Here is a 16,183-nt window from a genome sequence, read left to right on the forward strand (position 1 = left end):
TATTTCTATTGAATAAAGTTCATAATGTCATCAAAGTCTTCATTTTACTGAATTGTTGGTATTTGTTTTCAGATGGCCAGGCTGAAGACCCCTTCACCGGCTGGACTGTCCCAGACCATTAAAGCTGCAGCCTATCACTCTCCTCGCCCAACTAAGGTATTACTTCCACAACTGACACACACAGAACGCTTATTGTAAAATCAGCTGTAACTGCATTGAACTGCTTCATTTAACATCTCTGATATCCATATCTTTCTCTGCAGTTCACAAATGTCAGTGAGTAATTGAAATACATTTGGAAAACTTGTATCAACTTGCTGCATTGTGTTGCCTCATGTCCAAATATTAACTGGTGTTATGACTTATCACAGACTGCCTGGACACCTTCATCGACCTGCTGGCCCTGGATCATCGATGATGGGCTCTCCACCTCTCATTCGCCTTCCAAAGAGGTAAAGACATTTACATTCAGGTTTATTGTGGGCGTGAACAAGTGTTTGTTCAAGGGAAAGTGTGGTGATGTAAGTGATGAAAAGTGTAAGCGACATGTTTTAATACACTGCCATTGTAGTATAAATTTGAATATTAATGTTTTCATGTGTAAAAGGTGTGACACAAGTACAAGTAGTAGCAAGGGATGTGTGAGATTTAAAGGTCCTTTAAAGCCTCCTTCAGACTTTGGTCAAGATGACAAAGGTTGACGATGGTCTCAAAACATTTAAATTTGAAAAATGGAATAATCTGTGTTGATGTGTTCAAGTCAAGTAATGTGTAAGATTGTCAGCCTTACTATGCTCACGGTTATGCTAATAAGTAGTCCTTTATGATAATGATTATAATTTGTCTTATATTTCAGGTGCCAATTAGTGCTAGTATTAGGGCTAGTCATAGTCAGAGTGACATGAGGTACAGGAAGTTCTCCAGGAACCACCAGTGTACCTGCATGTCCCTGACTTTTCTGGCTTATCTGAACGAGGGCTGTGAGTTTAACACTGCTGCCCTTGATAGAGTGCTGGCAAAGGGAGATTCACTTTATGTAGGTGTAAAACAACAGCTGATCCGGGAAAAAAGATTCCACAGTGACCATCTCGCTGTGGAAGAACTGCCCAAACAAGTCCTGACTGACACAGATATGTGTAATGTCCACATGCCTGAAATCAGGTGTGGACTTGTGAAAGCCAGTGGAAGCCAGGCTTGGTATCTGCCCCTTGCCACACAATTAGAGTGTCTGTCAGGTGACGTTAATCTGGCTTTAGTCATAGTAAGTCCAGAGTGTATTGCAGTTTTCCGTGACCGTTCGGGCAGGTATGGTGTGTTTGATTCACACTCAAGAAATGTGATGGGCTTACCTCACCCCCACGGCACTGCAATTATGAAGACCTTCTCGGAGATCAGTGACTTGGCTGAACACCTGCACAGACTCTTTGCAAATCGCGGCCATTCTGCCAGTTATGAGTTTGTGCCGGTGTCATTCGAAGCCATTGGTTCAAGAGAATGCCCTCAGGCATCTCTGGCACACAGTGTATCCAGGACAGCTCTCCCACGCCCAGCAGCAGCAGAGCGCGTCCTCAACACGGCTCCTGCACCAGCAGCAGCAGAGCGCGTCCTCAAGACGGCTCCTGCACCAGCAGCAGCAGAGCGCGTCCTCAAGACGGCTCCTGCACCACCACCAGCAGCAGAGCGCGTCCTCAAGACGGCTCCTGCACCACCACCAGCAGCAGAGCGCGTCCTCAAGACGGCTCCTGCACCACCACCAGCAGCAGAGCGCGTCCTCAAGACGGCTCCTGCACCACCACCAGCAGCAGAGCGCGTCCTCAAGACGGCTCCTGCACCACCACCAGCAGCAGAGCGCGTCCTCAAGACGGCTCCTGCACCACCACCAGCAGCAAAACTTTTCACAAAGTTGCCAAAGCAACAGCGACGAAGAGCGATGCGTCATGCCAGCAAAAAACACACATTACTGTCTGGTGAAGAAAAAAGGAAAAAAATCGAATATGAAAGGAAAAAGTACAGCAGCTGTCCAGAATTTAGAAGAAAGAAACTCCAAGCACAAAGAAGAAGATATGCCCAAGACAGTCTCCATCAGAATCAGCGATTACTTTCCTTCAAATGTTACTATGAAAATGTTCAAGATAAGAAGAAGGAAGAACTCATCAGAAGATACAGGGAAAATGCTACTTTCAGGAGACAACGGAAGACTTACATTACAAAGAAATACAAGGAGGATGCCACGTTCCGCACCAGACAAAACAAACACTGTAGAGATAGATACAAGCAAGATGCCACGTTCCGCACCAGACAAAACAAACACTGTAGAGATAGATACCAGGAAGATGCCACGTTCCGCACCAGACAAAACAAACACTGTAGAGATAGATACCAGGAAGATGCCACGTTCCGCACCAGACAAAACAAACACTGTAGAGATAGATACCAGGAAGATGCCACTTTCCGCACCAGACAAAACAAACACTGTAGAGATAGATATCAGTCAGATACAGTGTTTCAGAGCAGACAAAAATTTGTCATGTCTCAGAGATACAACACGGATCAAAGCTATAGCCAAAAGAAAAAGCAAGATTTCAATCTCAGATATCACAGTGATCCGGAATTTAGACGTCGTTTTAATCAACGTTGTAACCAGCGGAGAGGAACCAAATTGGCCACAAATGCTGCCTTTAGCATATTTTACAAGATGCAGAGAGCGCTTAGAATCAGGAGAAAATACAGACAAATTGTGCCACACCGCCCCAAGCCCCTGATTGATCCGGTGATGGAAGCAGCCATAGCTGTCTTTCGTGAGTCCATTAGACATGGACCCACATACATTTGTACCGTTTGTAACAGAACCATGTTTCCTAATCAGGTCAAAGAATGCAAAAGACAAAAATATTGTAAACACGCAAAAGTCGCAGCAGCATGCTTGACAGGAAACTATGTTCACTTTTGTGACAGTGACTGCTCTACCCCTTGCTCTGTGCCACATGAAAGACTGCATGAGTGGATATGCTACACCTGCGACAGCCACCTTAGCAGAGGATGCATACCACCCATGGCAGTCATAAACAATTTGGAGTTGGCGCCCATCCCCCCAGAATTGGCTGCACTTAATGTGCTTGAGAGGCAGCTGATTGCAAAAATCTTGCCATTTGCAAAAATTGTTGCTCTGCCAAAAGGCCAACAGAGAGCAGTCCACGGAGCTGTTGTGTGCGTTCCATCAGAGGTGGAAGCGACCGTCAACAGTCTCCCAAGGCCCAGAGCAGAAGCGCAGCTGCTTCAAGTGAAATTGAAAAGGCACATTAAATACAAAGGTTACCAGCACTTTTACAACGTTAATATGAAGAATGTGCTAGCTGGCCTTGCGAAATTGAAAGAGACACATTCAGAATATAAAGACGTGTTTATCGATGAGACTGCAACTTTTGACTGTCTGCTCGAAGAAGAGGAGCCCATCGAAGAAGAGGAGCTCAGACAAGAAGAGGAGCCCAGCATCCCAGAAGAAGATCGGGATGTCGATTTAGAGGAAATTTTTAAAAGTCAAAACGAGCCAGGACAGTTGGAGGCAGATGAGGAAGAACAGGAGGAGCTGAGACCAGGCCTCTCCCTGGACACTTGCATGCAGCCCCCCGACATTGCACAGGAAATCCTTTCATATGGCGATGGAGTATTTAGTGTTGCACCCGCGCAAGGCAACAAACCGGTTGGTTTTTTCACCATACCAAAGTTAGAGGCCATGGCTTTTCCTGTACAATTTCCGACAGGAGAGAACACATTAGATGAAGCTAGAACCGTCTCCCTGTCCCCGAGCCTCTACTTTAATTCTAGGCTCTTTGCTGCAGATACGCGTTTTGCAAGTGACCAGAGTTATCTTTTCTTTGCGCAGTTTGTTACAGAGACTCACCTCGCGACAAATAGTATGTCTATACAAATGCGCAAAGGAAAGTCGAAAACCAAAGACGGCAGAAGGATTAACAATGTCATGCTCCAGGACAAGGATGAGGTAGAACGGCTCATCATGAGCCAAGATGCAACCAGGTTCATGCAGCCTCTTAGAGGCACTCCAGCCTATTGGAATAAAACGCTTAAAGATGTGCACGCCATGGTTCGTCAAATTGGAAAACCAACATTTTTTGCCACATTTTCCGCTGCTGAGATGAGATGGCCTGAGTTCATAGAGGCCATCAAAGCTCAGCAAGGTGAACAGGGGCTGTTTTCAGATTTGGATTGGAAATCAAAATGTGACATTCTGAGAAGTAACCCCATCACAGTAATGCGCATGTTTGAAAAGAGAGTAGAGGCTCTCATGACGAATCTCATCCTCTCTCCTTCACAGCCGATTGGTGAAGTGGAAGATTATTTTTATCGCGTTGAGTTCCAAGCCAGGGGAAGCCCGCACATCCACATGCTCATTTGGATAAAAGATTCACCTAAATTTGAAGAGGACCCCGATAGTCACATCATGGAATTTATAGATAGATACATTAGTTGCAAAATGCCCGACCCTGACACAGATCCGGAACTCCACAAAATAGTGTCAGAGGTTCAGGTGCACAGCAGGAAACATTCAAAGTCCTGTAAGAAGGGAAATGTAGCCTGCAGGTTCGGCTTTCCAAAACTACCGATGGATAAAACATTCATCACCAGGCCCCCCACTATTAATTGCTACCAAAAAGAGGATCAAGATGATGCAGACTTTGAAGCGCAAATAGAGGAGCAGAAAAGGGCCCTCGCAGAAATGCAAAAATTGGCTAAACAAACGCTCCAACCAGTTAGAGATCTGCTTATGGATCCAGGCGCTTCGTTCAGCAGTTTGACAGACTTGCTTTGCCAGTGCAACTTAACTTACGAGCAATACTTTGCCGCCGCGCAGCGCCTGGCAAACACCCATGTCGTGATGCTGAGGCGCCATCCAAATGATTGTTGGGTTAATGCCTACAATCCTGATTTGCTTAGAGCGTGGAACGCAAACATGGACATCCAGTACGTCATAGACGATTACAGCTGCATCATGTACATGATGTCATATGTAGCGAAACCGGAGCACGAGATGACGGAATTCCTTAAGAACGTCATCAAGGATGTAAAGACATCTGATGTTAACAAGCACGACGAAATGAAACAAATTATGCAGGCCTACTCTAAACACAGAGAGGTCAGCGCTCAAGAGGCTGTAGCCCGTACCTGCAGCTTACGCCTCAAGAAGTGCTCCCGATCCGTGGTGTTTATTCAGACTGACGAGGAAGGTCTGAAAATGAGTCACCCTATGAGTAGACTGGAAAGAATGGAACCCGGATCAGTGGATGTATGGATGTCGGGGTTGCCTGAAAAATACGTCAACAGACCTCTCACTCGAGAGTTTGAACGTATGTGCCTGGCCGAGTTCGCGTCAGACTACAGGGTAGTCTACGGCCGGCAAACGGAAAGCCCGAATGCCCTTCCATTGTTGAACGATGAAGGATTTATTCTAAAGAGAACCGTAGGAAAACCAGCAATCATTAGATTTACTCGCTTCTCTGAGGAAAAAACTCCAGAGAAGTTTTATAGAAGATTGCTGAAACTTTATCTCCCACATCGATCCGACGCCGATCTGAGAGATGAAGCGTACCCCACTTATGAAGAGTTTTATAAGTGTAGCGACAAGTGGGGTATGAGAGTAGAGGAAATAGTGAGGCACAACAAAAAACGTTATGAGGGCCAAGGAAAAAACATGGAAGCTGCGTTTCAACAGCTTCAGGTGTGCGGTCCTCTCGTGAATGCTTGGAACTCTTTTGCGCCGGAAGTTGAAGTTGACCGGCTGGAGTGCCTGGCTGAATGTGAACCTCGCGATCAGGAGCAAAACGGTGAAGATGTCCCAGAATTCGGCACTAAGACGGATAAGGGGAGCTCTATGCCTAGAATAGATGCTCCAGCGTTGAGTCCAGACTTTGTTAGGAAAATGTACCAAAGTCTGAACGAAACTCAGGCTTCCGTTTTCTACAGTGTTCGACAGTGGTGCTTTGAACTAGTCTGGGGCCACAATCCAGAACCATTTTATTACTTCCTGTCGGGAGGGGCTGGATGTGGCAAATCGCATGTGATTAAGTGCATTCACCACGAGGCAACGAGAATTCTGCGCGAGCTCCCGAGATTTCGGGACCACGCAGACATGTCCCAACCCGCAGTGCTGCTGACCGCGTTCACAGGTACAGCAGCATTTAACATATCAGGCAACACGTTGCACTCCATTCTCAAATTACCAAGGTCCTTGAAGCCACCTTATCAAGGTCTTGGGAATGCACTCGACGAAGTCAGAGCAACACTGGCGAACGCTGAGATTCTCATCATCGATGAGGTATCCATGGTCTCTAAAGAGCTATTTGCCTACGTGCATTGGCGATTTCAGCAGATCAGGGGTAATCGGAAGCCATTTGGAGGCATGTCTGTCCTTGCTGTAGGTGACTTTTATCAGCTGCCGCCCCTTGGTAAAGCCAAGCCACTGTGTGTGTACGAGGAGACTGAGTTTGATCTCTGGAAGGATAACTTCAAAATGGTCACCCTGACAGAGATCATGCGACAGAAAGAAGATCGAGCTTTTGCTGAACTCTTGAACCGTCTCAGGGTGAAGCAAAAGGAAGATTCTTTGTTAGATGAAGACAGGCTCTTGCTTACACAGGCAGTGGCTGATAATCAGCATTGCCCAGCCCTGAGTCTACACATCTACGCCACAAACAAAGAAGTAGACCGTCACAACGCCGACATCGTAACTGCTTCCTACAGGGATGCGATTGCCGTTGCAGCTCGTGATTTTCGTAAAGACCCCAGAACTGGCTGCATGACGTTTGTGTCTGGGGAAATTAAAGGACACAAGCGAGATTTGCCCGACAACATAATGGCTGCTCAAGGAGTACGCGTTATGTTGATCCGAAATTTAGATGTGGAAGACGGCCTTGTTAACGGTACATTTGGAACCATTTCTAACATTGTAATTAGAGAACCGGAAGGCGTGAAGATGATTGGACTCCTGCTGGACAATCCTACAGCAGGACAGAGATACCGCAAAAAAATCTTAGGTCCCTCAGATGACTCCGTGTACATCGAAAGATCTGAGGAGAACCTAAGTAACAAGAAAGGGGTTGTTCGCCGGCAGTTCCCCATGAAATTAGCTTTTGCTTGTACGGCCCACAAAGTTCAAGGAATGACCATGCCGTCGGCGGTTGTGTGTCTGAAGCGTGTTTTTGAACCTGGTATGGCGTACGTTGCGCTCAGCCGCACAACCTCGCTTCAAGGTCTCACCATCCTTGACTTTGATGAGAAAAAAATTTATGCTGACCCCAAGATCAAGACAGCCCTGGAAAGTATGCCTCATGCATCTTTCCAGAGCTGTAGACCATTGTTAACGTTTTTGAAATCTATACAACAAACGCCAAAGGTTTTGACAATTGTCCACCACAACACGCAGGGTCTGCCATGTCACATGGTGGACCTGAAAGCACATCACGAGCTCCAACAAGCAGATGTGCTTTGCCTTACAGAGACACATTTGTCAGGGTCCTCTGTAGCTGAAATTTTTCAATTGGAGGGGTACACCATGTTCACACGTAGCAGACAGCTGTCTTACAACAGCTGTGTGAACATGGCCAAAAAAGAGGGAGGTGGAGTTGCGATGTACTGTAGAGACACTGTGCAAGCAGAGCCTCGCAGGTACATGCAACAGGTCACTGATTTGGAGTTTGTTGTCCTTAAAATTGAGGCTCCAGTCAAAGTGCTAATAGCGACTGTGTACAAACCGCCAAGTTTTCAACTGGGAATCTTTCTCCAAAACTTGAAAAACCTCTTGGACTCATTGGACATGTTAAATCACCAGCCCATCATTGTTTGTGGCGATTTTAATGAGGACCACCTTTCCAAGGGAAAAAAAAGTATCAAAGATTTGTTTCAGTCCAGAGGTTACACTCAATTAGTAGCAAATTCGACAACCGAAAAGAACACACTGATTGATCACATTTACATTTCACATCCTGATAAATGTCTTCAATCAGGTGTTCTCCAAACATATTACAGTTACCACAGTCCGGTTTATTGTATTTTGACTGAGTAAAGACTTATCTCCAGCTGTTACATCCAAGACCTGTTGTGCCACGTTTTTACAGCGTACCAGGAGCTGTGGTCCTCTCCGGGTGAGTATAGCATCCGAGTGTTTCTGATTTCAGTTTGTGGTTGATCTCCCTGGTTAGTTAGGGAGTGTGCCAGCTGGGCAGAGCAATCTGTCCTTCCGTCGGTGTACTATTTGTTATTTTGCCTTTTTTATTTTCGAGGCAATCCTGGGTGGAGACATGTTTCTCTGGTGGGGGCGAGCATTTCAGGGCCTTGGTCATTTGGCTGAGGTTTACTGAAGTTTTGCTTTAAAGAAGCCTCGAGCCCAGCACGTCTCAGAAGATAGTTAGGTTTAGTTTGGAGTTAGGCAGGTACCAGGGGGCTTGCTTCATTTGCACTCGGAGATTTGCTCACTAGTGATTGATGTCATTTATTTCACTATTTGGTCTTGTTTAGTCTTTTACTGTGTTTTAGTCTTATGTAATTGTTTTTCATATGTATGTGGTTGCAGTGGCATGTCTTGGCTGGAAATAGTTTAATTGTATAATGTAAATGTGTATGTATGTATTTGTTTATTTTAGAATGGGGTCAGCAACTTTTTTCATGTTCTTATTATCTCTTGAGATGATGAGAGCGACCGGGCCAGTGTGTTAAATGTTTTGTAGTTAATAATTTTGTAAATGCCTTTAAACATTTTTTTAATATATTTATCATGTATTTATTGACATTGTAAAATCTTAACTCATGATGTTCTCATCTATTTAGATGAGAATGGCATGTGTAAGATATGATGTAAGCTGCAATGTAATAGTTAAGCTCATGTAAGAATTACATTGGCTAAGCTAAGCTTACATAATTGATCATGTAATTATGTAATTTAAGGATGTATGTTTAATGAATCATGTGGTTTTTTTTTTTATTATTCATGTATTGTAATTTTTTTTGTGTGTGTTTTTTTTTTGTTTTTTTGTTTTTTTCTGCTGGGTTGTTGTCACCACATTAGCTACGCTAATCTTAGCTAATGTAGTGTAGGAGTGTCAGAGAGATGCAGACCAAGCTGCATGTCAAACCAGGTGCATAACAAAGTAAGTATGTCTCTTTTTGTTTTTTGTTTTTTAAGTGATTGACTTGCATTGAGTGATTTAACTCGATGATGTCATTGTCTTTCTAGGATGATCCAGTGAGAAGGACCCTCTCTCCAGCAAAGACAACAACCCAGAAGAAAATAAGGGAAGTAATATTTCATTAAATTCTCAGCTTTCACTTAAATTGTTTACATCAGTCTTTTGAACCTGTAACTAATTTATGCCTTTTAAATCTGGTAAAATTTATACAGACTACAAGAAGAAGACCTCCAGAGGACTGCAGCAACAATAAGGGAAGTAATGTTTCCTTTAATTCTCAACTTTCACTTCAAATGTTTCCATCAGTCTTCTGAACCTGTAACTAATGTATGCCTTTTAAATCTGGCTAAATGTATACAGACTACAAGAAGAAGACCTCCAGAGGACTGCAGCAACAATAAGGGAAGTAATGTTTCCTTTAATTCTCAACTTTCACTTCAAATGTTTCCATCAGTCTTTTGAACCTGTAACTAATTTATGTCTTTTAAATCTGGCAAAATGTATACAGACTACAGGAAGAAGACCTCCAGAGGACTGCAGCAACAATAAGGGAAGTAATGTTTCCTTTAATTCTCAACTTTCACTTCAAATGTTTCCATCAGTCTTTTGAACCTGTAACTAATTTATGTCTTTTCAATCTGGCAAAATGTATACAGACTACAGGAAGAAGACCTCCAGAGGACTGCAGCAAAAATAAGGGAAGTGATACTGTTTTCTCTTCAAATGTTCACACGATGATTTTGAACTAATTCGTGTCTCACTCTCCACTGAAGAGACAACAACTCTCAGACTCAGGATGAAGACCTCCAGGAAGAAGGCCTCCTGTGCTTGTTTTTTGGAGAGAAATAAATGTCATCTCTGTTACAAGATGTCGGTGTATGCCTGTTGAATTATTATTTGCAAGTTTAGTTTTAGTTTTTAACAATGAAAAGATGAAGACGCTGAGAATGAATGGTAGGTGGTGAAATGAACACGTTGTAGCATTGCATTGTAGTATCATACCTTTGACAATCCTCATTTCCCATTGACAGTGAATGGGGCTGAGTGAAAAAAAATGAAACTTTGTTTTTCAGACATCGACATCTCTGGCATACTTTAACCTGGACACACCATTCGAAGTTTAAAATGTGGATACAAGTCCAAATTATCAATGTGGGATTCAACTTTTTTGGTAGCTTTCATAGTTTTTTCGACCCGGGGCAAAGCGCACAGCCCACTCTCGCGATTCCCCGGCGGGGAATTGTCTAGTAATATTTTTCATCCTCCCGCTCGTTTTTGGCAGCTAACTAGTCCCGCACCGTTTGTCGCACACAAACAAAAAATATATCAAAACGTGCGTCTCGATCTGACTCGGTATGCTATCATTCAGATTTTTGAAATTCGAATTTTTCGCGTCGTAAGACACGAAAAACTGCGAAAAATTTCCCATAAGGAATGAATGGGACGGGGTCAAAAACGTCGCAAATCTGCAACGTTATTCAAACATCTCCTGCTCTGGCATACGTGCGCCTAGAAACACCATTCCAACTTTAAAACGTAGGCACAAGTCTCGACTATTTAAGTTGTATTTGAACTTTTTTCCTACGATGTATAGTTTTTGAACTCTGACCCTTTAACGATGATGAGTGATTTGGGGAAAATTCAGGGTTTTCAATGAGTGTGTATGGCGGAATGTTCGCGCAGCAGAGTGCAGGAGACCAACTGACAGAGTGAGAGAGCCTCAAAAAAACACTCAGAAATTTTCTCTTTCCGTGACGATCCCGGCCACAAATTATGCTCAAAAACAGTGATATTTTCCAGAGTTTTAGCCACCCTTGTCTTCTCTCTCACAATGTGTCCGCTTTTTCGGTCGGATTTACGGTTTTTGAATTATCTGCCTCTGACCGACCAGAGTAGCTCTCACTTCCTCCATTCACTCCAATGTTAATCGCGAAGAGGATTTTCGAAACTGCACCCTTTTTCAACTCGCTCGTGTTACCACATTTCGGACACGAGGACCACGAAACTTTGTGAGCGTGTTCTTTAAGGCATTTCTGGCTTGATCGTGAAAAAATTTTGGTGCTATCATGTATGGTTTTGAATATATAGCACCAGTTTGACGTCCTGCATGTGAGGCTGAAAGGGCTGAGAAAACAGCTGTCCCCAGTCCGTTAGCGGGGTGGGGGGGTCAGCACGATCACCGTGGCAACCGAGATCAGCTGGGCAAGCACAGACAGTCTGTCTGTCTCTCTCTCTCTATCTGTCTGTCTATGCATATATCTCTCTTTATCTGTCTGTCTCTATCTGTCTGCCTCTCTCTCTCTCTATCTGACTGTCTGTCTCTCTCTATCTGTCTCTCTCTATCTCTCTCTATCTGTCTGTCTCTATCTGTCTGTCTCTCTCTCTCTATCTGTCTGTCTCTGTCTGTCTGTATCTGTCTGCCTCTCTCTCTCTATCTTTCTGTCTCTCTCTCTCTCTATCTGTCTGTCTCTGTCTCTCCCTGTCTCTCTATCGCTCTGTCTTTCTCTCTCTCTCTCTGTCTGTCTGCCTCTGTCTCTCTCTCTCTCTCTCTCGCTCTCTCTCTCTGTCTGTCCTTCTCTCTCTCTGTCTCTCTCTCTCTATCTTTCTATCTCTCTCTCTCTATCTGTCTGTCTATACATATATCTCTATCTGTCTGTCTGTCTCTCTCTCTATCTGTCTCTCTCTATCTGTCTATCTCTCTCTCTCTATCTCTCTCTCTCCATATCGGTCTGTTTCTCTCTCTCTGTCTGTCTGTCTCTGTCTGTCTGTCTGTCTCTCTCTCTCTCTCTCTATCTATCTGTCTCTCTCTCTCTATCTGTCTGTCTATACATATCTCTCTCTCTCTCTCTATCTCTCTCTCTCCATATCGGTCTGTTTCTCTCTCTCTGTCTGTCTGTCTCTGTCTGTCTGTCTGTCTCTCTCTCTCTCTCTCTATCTATCTGTCTCTCTCTCTCTATCTGTCTGTCTATACATATCTCTCTCTCTCTCTCTCTCTCTCTCTATCTGTCTGTCTGTCTGCCTCTCTCTCTCTCTCTCTCTCTCTCTCTCTCTCTCTCTCTCTCTGGCATACATTGACCTAGGAACACCATTCGAACTTTAAAATGTAGATACAAGTCCAAATTATCAACGTGGAATTCAACTTTTGCTCTAGCTTTCATAGTTTCTTCGTCACGGGGCAAAGTGCACAGCCCACTCTCGCGATTCCCCGGCGGGGAATTGTCTAGTTATTATTATTATTTTTCATCCTCCCGTGATTTTTTGGCAGTTAACTTGTCTCGCACCGTTTGTCGCACCCAAACAAAAAATATATCAAAACGTGCGTCTCGATCTGACTCGGTATGCTATCATTCAGATTTTTGAAATTCGAATTTTTCGCGTCGTAAGACGCGAAAAACTGCGAAAAATTTCCCATAAGGAATGAATGGGACGAGGTCAAAAATGTCGCAAATCTGCAACGTTTTTCAAACATCTCCTGCTCGGGCATACTTTCGCCTAGAAACACCATTCCAACTTTAAAACGTAGGCACAGGTCTCGTCTATTTATGTTGTATTTGAACTTTTTTCCTACGATGTATAGTATTTGAACTCTGACCCTTTAACGATGATGAGTGATTTCGGGAAAATTCAGGGTTTTCAATGAGTGTGTATGGCGGAATGTTCGCGCAGCAGAGTGCAGGAGACCAACTGACAGAGTGAGAGAGACTAAAAAAAAAACTCCGAAATTTTCTCTTTCTATGACGATATCGGCCACAAATTACACTCAATAACAGTGATATTTTCCAGAGTTGTAGGCACACTTGTCTTCACTCTCACAATGTGTCCACTTTTTCGGTCGGATACACGGTTTTTGAATTATCTGCCTCTGACCGACCAGAGTAGCTCTCACTGGCTCCATTTACTCCAATGTTAATCGGGAAGAGGATTTTCGAAACTGCACCCTTTTTCAACTCGCTGGCATTTCCACATTTCTGACACCAGGACCATGAAACTTGGTGAGCATGCTCTTTAAGGCATTTCTGGCTTGACCGTGAAAAAATTTTGCTGCTATCATGTATGGTTTTGAATATATAGCACCAGTTTGACGTCCTGCATGTGAGGCTGAAAGGGCTGAGAAACAGCAGTCACAGTCCGTTACCGGGGAGCGGGGGGGGGTCGGCAACGATCACCGTGGCAAACGAGATCAGCTGGGCAAGCACAGACAGTCTGTTTGTCTCTCTCTCTCTATCTGTCTGTCTATGCATATATCTCTCTTTATCTGTCTGTCTCTATCTGTCTGTCTCTCTCTCTCTATCTGTCTGTCTCTGTCTGTCTGTATCTGTCTGCCTCTCTCTATCTTTCTGTCTCTCTCTCTCTCTATCTGTCTGTCTCTGTCTCTGTCTCTCCCTGTCTCTCTATCTCTCTGTCTTTCTCTCTCTCTCTCTGTCTGTCTGCCTCTGTCTATCTATCTATCTGTCTCTCTCTCTCTCTCTCTGTCTGTCCTTCTCTCTCTCTGTCTCTCTCTCTCTATCTGTCTGTCTATACATATATCTCTATCTGTCTGTCTGTCTCTCTCTCTATCTGTCTCTCTCTGTCTCTCTGTCTTTCTCTCTCTCTCTATCTTTCTATCTGTCTCTCTCTCTCTGTCTATCTCTCTCTCTCTCTATATCGGTCTGTTTCTCTCTCTCTGTCTGTCTGTCTCTCTCTCCGTCTGTCTCTCTCTCTCTCTCTCTCTCCCTGTCTGTCTCTCTCTCTCTCTCTCTCTCTCCCTGTCTATCTCTCTCTCTCCCTGTCTATCTCTCTCTCTCTCTCTCTGTACCTTTCTATCTCTCTCTGTCTCTATCTGTCTGTCCATACATATATCTCTCTCTATCTGTCTGTCTCTATCTCTCTGTCTGTCTGTCTGTCTCTCTCTCTCTCTCTCTACCTGTCTATCTCTCTCTCTCTATCTGTCTGTCCATAGATATATCTCTCTCTCTCTGTCTGTCTGTCTCTATCTGTCTGTCTGTCTCTCTCTGTCTGTCTGTCTCTGTCTTTCTCTCTCTCTCTATCTGTCTGTCTCTTTCTCTATCTCTCTGTTTATTTTCCAACCCACTGTACATTGAGGGCCCTTTTTTCTGTCGCTAACTCTTCCCACACCGCTGAGTGCACACAAACAAACAATAGATCACAACGTGCAGCTCGATCTGACTTGTTATGCTATCATTCAGTTTTTCAGAATATACATTTTTCGCGTCGTAAGACGCGAAACACTGCCAAACATTTCCCATAAGGAATGAATGGGACGAGGTCAAAAAAGTTGCAAATCTCCTGCTCTGGCACACGTTGACCTAGACACACCATTCAAACTAAGAAATGTAGATGAAACTCCAAATTATCAACGTGATGTCATACTTTTGCCTTAGCTTTCATAGTTTTTTCAACCCGGGGCAAAGCGCACAGCCCACTCTCGCGATTCCCCGGCGGGGAATTGTCTAGTAATTAGTGGGCTGTGCTCGCCAGCCCACTATGGACACCTCTATAGCTCTGCTATAGGGTGTCCATAGTGGGCTGTGCGAAGCACAGCCCACTATTACTATTGCTCGCGCCTCTTCTTAATATTTTTCATCCTCCCGCTCGTTTTTGGCACTTAACTTGTCTCGCACCGTTTGTCGCACACAAACAAACAATATATCAAAACGTGCGTCTCGATCTGACTCGGTATGCTATCATTCAGATTTTTGAAATACGAATTTTTCGCGTCGCAAGACGCGAAAAACTGCGAAAAATTTCCCATAAGGAATGAATGGGACGAGGTCAAAAATGTCGCAAATCTGCAACGTTTTTCAAACATCTCCTGCTCTGGCATACGTTTGCCTAGAAACACCATTCCAACTTTAAAACGTAGGCACAAGTCTCGACTATTTAAGTTGTATTTGAACTTTTTTCCTACGATGTATAGTTTTTGAACTCTGACCCTTTAACGATGATGAGTGATTTCGGGAAAATTCAGGGTTTTCAATGAGTGTGTATGGCGGAATGTTCGCGCAGCAGAGTGCAGGAGACCAACTGACAGAGTGAGAGAGCCTCAAAAAAACACTCAGAAATTTTCTCTTTCCGTGACGATCCCGGCCACAAACTACGCTCAAAAACAGTGATATTTTCCAGAGTTTTAGCCACACTTGTCTTCTCTCTCACAATGTGTCCGCTTTTTCGGTCGGATTTACGGTTTTTTAATTATCTGCCTCTGACCGACCAGAGTAGCTCTCACTTCCTCCATTCACTCCAATGTTAATCGCGAAGAGGATTTTCGAAACTGCAACCTTTTTCAACTCGCTCGTGTTACCACATTTCGGACACGAGGACCACGAAACTTGGTGAGCGTGTTGTTTAAGGAATCTCTGGCTTGATCGTGAAAAAATTTTGGTGCTATCATGTATGGTTTTGAATATATAGCACCAGTTTGACGTCCTGCATGTGAGGCTGAAAGGGCTGAGAAAACAGCTGTCCCCAGTCCGTTAGCGGGGGGGGGGGGGGGATCAGCACGATCACCGTGGCAACCGAGATCAGCTGGGCAAGCACAGACAGTCTGTCTGTCTCTCTCTCTCTATCTGTCTGTCTATGCATATATCTCTCTTTATCTGTCTGTCTCTATCTGTCTGTCTCTCTCTCTCTCTCTCTATCTGACTGTCTGTCTCTCTCTATCTGTCTCTCTCTATCTCTCTCTATCTGTCTGTCTCTATCTGTCTGTCTCTCTCTCTCTCTATCTGTCTGTCTCTGTCTGTCTGTATCTGTCTGCCTCTCTCTCTCTATCTTTCTGTCTCTCTCTCTCTATCTGTCTGTCTCTGTCTCTGTCTCTCCCTGTCTCTCTATCTCTCTGTCTTTCTCTCTCTCTCTCTCTGTCTGTCTGCCTCTGTCTCTCTATCTATCTGTCTCTCTCTCTGTCTGTCCTTCTCTCTCTCTGTCTCTCTCTCTCTATCTTTCTATCTCTCTCTCTCTATCTGTCTGTCTATACATATATCTCTATCTGT

At 44.2% G+C, this 16,183-nt stretch overlaps 1 protein-coding gene across 3 annotated transcripts; it reads left to right on the forward strand.

Moving 5' to 3' along the window:
- Positions 1 to 1,781: 1,781 nt before the first annotated feature.
- Positions 1,782 to 9,533, forward strand: LOC119016127. Of its 3 annotated transcripts, XR_005073834.1 has the most exons (3): positions 1,782 to 8,156; positions 9,077 to 9,158; positions 9,245 to 9,533. XR_005073834.1 is itself a non-coding variant. In XM_037092025.1 (2 exons), exons 1-2 carry the CDS (start codon positions 1,931 to 1,933, stop codon positions 8,075 to 8,077), a joined length of 5,931 nt encoding a protein of 1,976 aa, XP_036947920.1. In that variant the 5' UTR covers positions 1,782 to 1,930; the 3' UTR covers positions 8,078 to 8,769. The 3 variants fall into 3 exon arrangements, 2 of the variants coding, with proteins under 2 accessions (XP_036947920.1, XP_036947919.1); XM_037092025.1 differs by lacking the exons at positions 9,077 to 9,158; positions 9,245 to 9,533 and having other exon boundaries at positions 1,782 to 2,241; positions 2,458 to 8,769; XM_037092024.1 differs by lacking the exons at positions 9,077 to 9,158; positions 9,245 to 9,533 and having other exon boundaries at positions 1,782 to 2,225; positions 2,334 to 8,769.
- The last annotated feature ends 6,650 nt before the right edge of the window (positions 9,534 to 16,183 follow it).

The sequence above is a fragment of the Acanthopagrus latus genome, unplaced genomic scaffold (assembly GCF_904848185.1).
Source record: "Acanthopagrus latus isolate v.2019 unplaced genomic scaffold, fAcaLat1.1, whole genome shotgun sequence".
Classification (NCBI taxonomy): domain Eukaryota; kingdom Metazoa; phylum Chordata; class Actinopteri; order Spariformes; family Sparidae; genus Acanthopagrus; species Acanthopagrus latus.

Bases quoted from the DNA above. Each gene is read 5' to 3' on its own strand.
- LOC119016127 (XM_037092024.1), top strand. From the start codon at position 1,931: ATGCGTCATGCCAGCAAAAAACACACATTACTGTCTGGTGAAGAAAAA. The intron at 2,226-2,333 runs ATGCCACGTTCC...GATACCAGGAAG, and splicing joins TACAAAGAAATACAAGGAGG to ATGCCACGTTCCGCACCAGA.